This window comes from Pithys albifrons, chromosome 3 (assembly GCF_047495875.1).
Source record: "Pithys albifrons albifrons isolate INPA30051 chromosome 3, PitAlb_v1, whole genome shotgun sequence".
NCBI lineage: Eukaryota > Metazoa > Chordata > Aves > Passeriformes > Thamnophilidae > Pithys > Pithys albifrons.
In genome coordinates, this window is record NC_092460.1 from 87,520,439 (window position 1) to 87,529,772 (window position 9,334).

The 9,334-nt window shown below is 45.2% G+C and overlaps 1 protein-coding gene across 1 annotated transcript in view; it reads left to right on the forward strand.

The window, feature by feature from the left end:
* The window catches only part of LAMB4 (laminin subunit beta 4), a 42,494-nt gene extending 38,013 nt beyond the window's left edge, over positions 1–4,481 (forward strand). Inside the window, exons 32-36 of the mRNA XM_071552611.1 lie at positions 275–479; positions 1,083–1,221; positions 1,462–1,638; positions 2,636–2,789; positions 4,170–4,481. Coding sequence (XP_071408712.1) covers positions 275–479; positions 1,083–1,221; positions 1,462–1,638; positions 2,636–2,789; positions 4,170–4,309 — 815 coding nt within the window. The 3' untranslated portion in view covers positions 4,310–4,481. The remainder of the gene's footprint in view (positions 1–274; positions 480–1,082; positions 1,222–1,461; positions 1,639–2,635; positions 2,790–4,169) is intronic.
* Positions 4,482–9,334: the final 4,853 nt, after the last annotated feature.

Genomic DNA, 9,334 nt, shown 5'->3' on the forward strand with positions numbered 1-9,334 from the left:
TTCCATGGGCTTGTTCTACATCAGAATTTTAATAACTCAGTTCAAAGTGGGTTCAAATCCTCATTTTAGCCAGTTCTGACAACACTAACAGCAGTACCTGGAAGCATGATATTAAATTACAAAATGTTGTAGAGAATTCTCTTACCCCCTTGCTGTGCCTGTCAACTTTATTCTCCCAGATAACTCAAAGGGGTAGGCAACCATGATGACCATTTACATTTCACTGGGAGGAAAGGGACAATTCAGGATACTCTCAGCTCCATTTCTGTTGCAGATGAGAGTGCACCTCCAGAAGACATTGAGAAGGTGGCAAATTACGTTCTGCAAATAAACCTTCCCTTGACTCCACAAGAGCTCACAAGAATGCTTGGCAAAATCCAGAGCATTATGAATCACTGTGAGACATACCAACTGAATAACAAGAGAAACATAAAAAGGAAGGATGCTCAGACACTGCTGGCAGAGGCACAAGAAGCCAAGTAAGAAGGGCATTCTCCTACTGAAGTGCCAGCTCCGGCTGGGGTGGCCCTGTGCACGGTAGGACTGTTCTATACCCCTGGATGTACCCTGTTAACACTGGAGAGAAAGTTCACATGAGAGCAGATTTCACCTTGCCATTTCCACAGGGCCTCTCCTGCTCAGCTGCAGGAGTTGACATGCTGCAAGGAAGCAGCTCCTGCCAGCTCTTGGCTCCTGTGCCTGCTGAGTCAGAGGCCAAAGCAGCTACTTACTTCCACTTTGGACCTGGTGGAGCATTACATCTGGTTCACCAGGTAGTTTAAATAAGGGTGAGAAAGGACAAACAAGAGGAAAAAGCATGTTCACCTGTGAGTCTTCCCTACTAGGAGTGCACCACCAGGCAGCCCACAGGATGCAGCCTCACTTTCAGTACAGCAGCTCAGGTGCTCCCACACAAAGTCCCTTACTGAAGTTTTGCTTTACCAACCTCCCAACCACAATTCTATGGTTGTTGTTGAATTTGAGGAAACATTTCTGTATGTCAGCATGGGGGCATTTGAAACATGTTGTTGCTTTGTGCTCCACACCACGATAATACACACACTTCTGTTTTTCCATTTTAGCAAAGCTGCCAAAGCTGTTCAGCCTGTGGATGAAATTAATAAAAAACTAAAGAACGTTATGAAGTCCCAAGGACACTCCAAAAACACCATCATAAAGTTAAATGAAGAAATACATGGCATCAGAACACAAATCTCACAGGTATCTTACTGTAAATATTTTAATTTATTTGCTACAGACATTTTAGAAAGAGAAACTTCATTCTGAGGTTTCCTTAATATAAACTTAAATAAATAAAACCAGACTGTGGCACAGATAGGACACAGATTCCATACTGCTTAAGGGTATCCTTAATTCATTGACTATCTCCCTCATTACCACACTCTGCAACCTGGATGGATGTTGCATAAGAAACCACAGCCTTCAATTGCTCTGTTTTAGGCTGAGAACCAAGTGAACAAGACAAATGACGAACTAAATGACTTGTCAGACAAACAGGCTGAGATGGAAGATGAAATTGCCATATGGCAGACAAAAATGCTGATGAACAAGAATCAAGCTACAAAGACAAGAGCAGAGGCAGAAGCAGCACACAAGCGAGCCCAGAATACTGAAAATGTAAGCCTTTCTGTCACGTGGTAAGGGAAAGAAAATTCCCTCCATGTTTCATAGATTTTTGCTTCAGAAGTGTTACCCTGCTGTGTTCAAAACTATTAACAGTGTCCTTATACCATGTAGTGCAAAATGTCACCTGTTAAGAATAATTTATGTTTTATTTTAAGGCTTTTGGCATACACTTCTGATTGTTTGAATGAAAGAAAACATATACATTTCTCTGGCTACTCCATGTAATTTTTTTCCTGCACTGTGTATAAGACTCACAGTCGCCATGGGCACCAGTAAACACAACAGAACAAATCTCAAAAACAGATACTACAATAAGTGAGTGATGGAAGCAGCATAGCCATTCATCCTGTGCCATTCTCCTTCTGAGAAAATTGCTGTGGGAGTTACTTGGAATTTTTGGTTGGTCTGGTGCTTTTCAGTAGCTCTGTTTTTTGAGAATGCAGCTAGACATTTGCTACAATTGCAGTAAGAGCCAAGCACCCACAGCACAAGCTTGGACCATGACTATTCTTCCAAGTCATAAGAAACCAAAGTAAAATCTAAACTGCAACCTCAATAGCAACCTGGAGCAGCAGGGAATGGATTAGTCCGTAAATATCACCACAATCAACAATGTAAAAAAACCAATGTTGCTACAGATAATTCATTAACTTTGAATTAAGCCTTACGGCAAAATGAAATTTATAGACAAGCCCTATCAACAGAAGTAAAAACAGCATAAGCTTTAAATATCTTACTATTTTCTTTATATCCTTGCCCCTCCCTCTCCTTTAGATTACTCCATTGGCAGTTTTAATTGATTTCTGTCAGGGTTTGCAAAGCATTTTTTGATGTATATGCATTAAGGATGTATTTTTTAACATTTAAGAGAATGAAAAATCTAATATTTGGTTCAAAGAGGATGTTTAAAAAAAGAATAAAAACCTCCTTCTGTACACCAGATTAATTTTGACATGCTTTTAAACTAAGTGATGGCATTTTGTTACAGGAATTTGCTGACTTTAAAAGAAAGTACACCATTCTTCAAGAGAAGCTAAAAGCCCAAGGACCTCCAAAAGTAACACTAGAAAAAGTGAAGCAGCTGAAAGAAGAAGCAGAAAAACTGGCTGAAGAGACTGAAAAAAAGATAAAAAGAATAACAGGTGGTATTCTCACTTCCATAGCAAGTGGTAAACATTGTGACAGTCGTGAATTCAAGACTGAAGTCCTTGCCCACACACACTAACAGACTAGGTTCATGTCAAATTGGGTTTAAACCAGTGTAACTGGTGAAAATCCCTGTCTGAAGCTACTCAGTTTAAAAGTAGTTGAATTGATTTGGCTTATATACTTTTCCCAATATATATTGGTTGCTATAAGCAGAGTTTAAGAACTATCCGTCCGCACAGGGACTTGCAGAGATTATATTCAGGTGGTTTAAAAATAGCACAAGTGCAAAATCTGCATAAAACTTGGCTGCAGATTTAGCTGGAGGCCCTGACATGCATTTCCCTTGGGCATTTGAACCTTCAATCCTTCCTCTGCTTTTTCCTTTTATTACCCACGTGATGGCTTGTGTTACAGAGCTGCAGGGTGGCTGTTTTCCATCAGTCCATACTTGGTCCCCTTCAGACACTATCTCTGAGCAATGGCAGAACAAACTAGGCACAATTACTGCCTTGTAGAGGCTGAAGCCGATATGCCCTGAACCTGCAAGGGCCACGAGTGGGAAGCAGAGGGGTCCTGAGCAGCGGAGATGCGGCTGCTGTGGCCGTACCAGCACCAGTCCTCACACACCACCACACTCCTCACCTCGGGTGGGTTTAGGGGATCACCAAAAAAGGAAGTGCTCAGCTCATGTCACTGCACACAGGAAACCTAATGCTGCCTGTAGCGAAGGTCTGGGCATTCCCACTGGGAATCCTTAGGCCTAGAATCTGGCCAGGATTAACATCTGAAAATACTATGTAACGTCAGCAAAACTAAACTGGTACTCCATCCCAGGACCAAATTGTTCAGGACAGAATCCAAATAAATATATTGAGCATATAACTCAAGGAGAAGCATTAAATGCCTCTCAGTCCCTCCAAAGGTCCACATGATAAGGGCACTGGCAGCAGGTAGTGAGTACTCATTACCAGTATGCTTGCACTGGTGTAGCTTCATGGGAAGCAGCAAAAAACATTCCCCTAAGTGAGGGAGACCTAAGCCCACTATGCCTGAACTGTCTAGGCTTTACACACATTAATTAACACACTGTACATCCAAGTGTTTCCATTCAAACCAAGTCCTTTAGGAGGTCTGTGTCCTGTTCCATCCTAGCTAATGGACAAAAGCTCATGCTGAGAAATTAATTTCTTTAAGGCTGTCACGCTTCTCTTGCTATCCAGAAGCCAGACTTTTTCCCTCAGTTGCATATATAACATTCCCCATTTGAAATGGGCTTATTGTCTTTAAAATTTCTGGGAAAAGAAATGCTGTTAATCCCTGGATTTTACTTACACACCAAATGTGAGCACCACTGCATGTCTTTGCTCTTCCAGATTTGGAGAAGAAGCTTCAGAAACTGAATCAAAACAAACAAGACAAGGCAGAGCAACTGAGACAACTAGAGGAACAAGTGATAGCCATTAAAAATGAAATCATGGAGCAGGAAAGCAAGTATGCAACATGCAAAAGTTAGGGTCTGAGCAGACCATCAGGTAAAATGCAACTGAAGTCTCTATGATTGCCACCTCCAGAGATTCCTGGCACTGGGGACTGTCCTCTGGAATTACATCTGAAGGGGGATATAGAATTTTGTCACACTGAATAATGTAATTTTCTTTTTCTTTTCTTTTTTTTTGTGTCTAGTTGTTTATATGGAAATAGGAAATACCTTTTAATAAACCACCTGATTCAGTAATCAGGCTGCAGTCTTTGAGGGAGCTCTGTGATACACTCCTGTGCACAGCCTAGGGCTTCTTGAGGTAGAGGTTTGGAAAAGCAAAAGGAGGATTGCTCAGACAGCTGCTGGTAACTGCCTCAAAGACAGACTGCCAACACTCTGTGTCTTCTGCCAAATCCCAGGTAACCTGTGGTTGTACCACAACCGTGTGTGGGACTGCACAGACTGAGAAGGGGCAATGCAGGTAAAAGCCTGTGAACTTCTGCAGCCACCTCTGCAGGCAGCCAGCGGTGTCCCTGGGCACCTCATTCCTCCATCCCTTCTCTTCCCTGAGAACAGGAGAGCGCCAGGAACCCTGACCACGTGAGGGTCCCCTAAAGAGCATTCAGAGGAGGGCCACGAGGATGGTGAAGGGTGGAGGGGAAGGCATATGAGGAGCAACTGAGGGCACTTTGTTTGTTCAGCCTGGAGAAGACTCATAGGACACCTCATTGCAATCTTCAACATCCTCATGAGGGGCAGTAGAGGGGTAGGTACCCATCCCTTCGCTCTTGTGACCAGTGGCAGGACTCAAAGACATGGCACAAAGCTGAGTCAGGGGAGGTTTAGGCTGGATATCAGAACAAAGTTTTTCACCCAGGGAGTGGTTCAGCCCTGGAACAGGTTCCCCAGGGAAGTGGTCACCAAGCCTGACAGAGTTCAAGAAGCATTTGGACAATGCTTTCAGGCACATGATGTGATTCTTGGCACATATGTCCTGTGCAGAGCCAGGAGCTGGACTCCATGATCCTGATGGGTCCCTTATAACCCAGCATATTCTACAATTCTATGAAAATGCAATGGGCAGTACCTCCATGCTACACAGGCAACAAAGACAATTCCCCAGTGCCCACTGGATGGCAGTGCACAGATGCTGGATGCTGAAAGCAAATGGAAAATCTTTCCTTTGTCAATGCCCCTCCTGCAACGCCTATTTTTCTTATGTTGATAAGGGGTTTACCACATTTTTCATTAATACAACCAACAATTGGAGAATACCTTCAGTTCTTCGGTTTAACCAGTGAGTCTAAAGGGCCAGAAATGTTGAAAAACAGTTTCTCCAGCTCTTCTCTCGCATGCAGAGCTTCTCAGAAGTGAGGGTTCACTCTGCAGTTTTTTGTAGCCATAAAGAACACAGGAATTGGCCTAAATTTTAAGTTTATAATTCCTCTTTTTATATAAATACAGAAAGAAACTGGAGCTAAGCAAATGCTTTAGAAGGGCTAGAGTTTTAAAAAGGCTGAAGTGAACTGTGCCTCACTTTAAATCCCACCCTCGGTATAAATGCTCATGAAGTACACAGAACAGACTACTGATGGGTTTTCCTCAGTTAAAAGCAGTCGTGTCATTCCTGATGGGACTGTCCCACAGCGAGCATTCATCATGGACTTCATTCAGCCCAGTGCTGCTTCAGAGCTCGGATGCAGCCCAAACCACATCTGTCAAAAGAAGGAATGCTCTGTAGGAATACAGTGCTCTTAGCATTCCCCCCTCCTCATGCCAGCAGCACCCGTAAAACAATCCTTATTGATCCCGCGGAGTAAACACTGCATAGTTATCACCCTGTGTTTACAAGAGCTAAAGCAGCATTGGTATGCGGTGGGGGGCTTGGGTGGGAATTGCTGGCAGGGATGAGATTTCAGAGATAACTCCTCTAACTCAAACCAGCTGTGCTCCAGGGCAATGTGCAACATGCATTACACATATAATAGCTTCCATTGTATAAATGATGGAATCAAATTATAACTTTGATATAATCTAACAAAGCCACTCGAATGCAGGAAGGCATGTAATTTGCAGGTTAGCATTTTCTGAATTTTAACACTTCGAATCTGTGAGGCGTTAGGCTTCTTTGTAAATTACTAGACTATACTCAGGTGACTAGACTGACTTTGCTGTAATAAAATCGAACATCTGTTTCACTAGGAGCACACACCAAGCTGCTCACACACGGGTCTCCAGGTAACACAGAAATCCCTGCTGCACTGCACCTGGACGCAGCAAACTGAAGCGCTTAGACAGAAATTCCCAATTGCATATGAATGAAAATTGTTTCGTTCATGGCTTCAAAAAACTGAATTCACGAGCAGAAAGTTGAAAGAGAACTTCCTCCTTAAAATCTGCTGTTGGTTGTGATGGTTGCCATATGGCTTTCCACAAGCTGCATGGATGAGAAATCCACAAACACAAGGCAGTTAAACAAGCCTGGATAGGGGATGTATCCATGGGAGAGAAACAGAAATCGCTGGAAGAAAAACGGAAACAGGAAGAAGAAAGTCAGCGTGGAGTATAACCTCCCCTGCTTTTCTCCAAGCATGCTCAGACACACAAAGGAAGCAAACCTGATAGGACCAGCAGTTACAGAACTCCAAATCCATCCTGTGACAACTTCTGAGGTTTACAACTGCACAGCATTCCCCACTGGAAGTGGCACAAAAACTTGCCAAGTGTTCCAAGTTAATTTGTGAGGGAAATGCTGTGTCTAGATAAAAAATACCTGCTTTTAACTCCTCCTGGACCTGTTCCTTGTGGGGAGAAGTGGCTTCAGAAAACTGTTGAAAAAAAAATTGAAATCAGTATCTTGCTGTAGAGGATTTTGACTTCAATAGCATTAATCAAAATGCAAACAGCACTCAACCAAAGCCACATATAATAAAAGATACATTTAATCAAAATTATATTGTCAGCTCTGTAGGCTAGGCATTCACTGCAGTATTGTAAGAAAGCGGGTGATCAAACGGGTCCCACTGGGGTTGAATTCTGACATTTTGTTCTTAGAGAAGACTTCCAGCCCAGCACAAACACAGACACTCAAGGGCTGTAAAGCTGCCACACCAACCAGGACAAAGCACAACAAAAAACTGAATTTTTATCATTTGAAGAAACAAATTAAAATACTCCCACTCACTATTTCTCACAATCACTGCAGAGAAGGACCGCCAAAACAAGTTCTCTGCTCCTAATCACCCACACACTGAATGCTGGTGGTTCTGGCTACCTCTGAAAGGTGACCATGGTTATGGGTGACAGTGGCCACTCCAGTCCTTGGGTGGAACTCCAACTCAATCCCTGACGCCACACGGCAGGCTGGAAGAGAGAGCATTTTCATGCTGTCTATGGCAAAACACAAAGGAGCCTAAGCACAGCAGTTACCAGGGAGCTCGGAAGGCAGATTTACCCCATTTTAGATATAGGGGAGGACAGGACTGCAATAAGACTGTGAAATAGATCAGAAAAGAAAAAAAAAAAGTAAACTTCAATAACAGTTGAAAAAATACGGGATAAAAAGAAGTCCAGTGGCAATGAAACACTCTGTCCTTGCACAGCTGCACATGGACAGATGCTGCTGCCCATCTGCCATGGACCACAGCAAAGTAAAATATCTTCTGTCAGTGGGACAAAAATATTGGTTGTTCTGGAGCTTAAAAATATGACAGGATAATGAAACTGAATGTTTTGTGAATTTAGAAGATCACATTGGAGAAGTTTAAAATATTACAATTCCCATCAGCTTAGAATGATTTCACTTCATGGATATTTTAATGAAACAGCCCCACAGGTTCTTTAATCAGGAGTCTTGGGTTATGTTTCAGACCTGGTGTTTAACCTTTAGGGCAAGTCACTTGGTATCTCTCTGTTTCTGCTTATCCATCTGTAAAATGAGAATGAGCGTATTTACCTACCTCGGCAGGGTTTGTGGGGCAGACAGACTGGTGTGGTTTCACTCTCGCGCTGCAAATGGTGAGGGCAAAGTGTTCCTGAGGGACACTGGTACCCGGTAAAGATTTACACAAGCTCATGTGTTGAATGTGCGCAAGTAAACTTGGGCATCCATCCCATCCACACATCCATATTTCATACCCGCTCCTCGGCGTTTATTTATCAGTAAACCCTTCCCCTGGGTGCCAAGGAGACTGCCACCAGCCGCCGCATCTGCCAGCAGAGCCCAGGGTACCGATGCGGGAGGCTGGGAGTGCAGGGGCAGCTCCAGCACAGCCATTCACTCCTTGCAGCTGCCCCAGCAGCCCGGGAAGGCAGCAGCACCACGTGCTTCCAGAAAACGAGAAACAGCCCGGCAGCGGCAGGTCTGACCAGCCTCTCAGCCTGCGCCAGGGCCAGACCCGGCCATGTATGGCAGCACGGCCGCCACCCCCAGAAATGGCACTCCCGAGCCACGTGTGCTGGCACCGCTGCACTGGGCAATGTGGGGCCACTGAGCATCATACGTGACAGCTGCCAGCACCCTGGTTCCTTGCTGAGTTTTGGGCCTTACCTCACAATCCATCCATCCATCCATCCATCCATCCATCCATCCATCCATCCATCCATCCATCCATCCATCCATCCATCCCTGGCCTGGCCCCACGAGCACTACCGGCAGAAGGCAGGATTGGGTCAATAAGGCCATTCCTTCCTTGTTTCTCCACCGACAGGGAAAGGGGTCACCCGATCGGTGATTCCCTCCCACTTTCTATGCCCCACAATGCCCCCTATTGCCGCACCCTGCCCAGAAGAGCAGCGGGGAGGGCACAACCTGTGGACTGGAGTCCCACGTTCCTCCCTCGGGGGTCCCTGGCTGCAGTGGGACGGCAGTTCCCCACCCCGGGCCGCTCTCCCCCTGCCTCCCACCCCGACTGGGCTGCGCTTCCTCGACGGCAGACGCCGCTGCGCTCCGTGCCCGGGCCGAGCGCAGCCCCGGGGCGAAGGGCCGGGCGGGAGGGGCTGGGCCCGGCCCGGCCCCGCGGGGGCGGTGGGGCGGAGGAGGGGAGGGCTGAGGGGCGC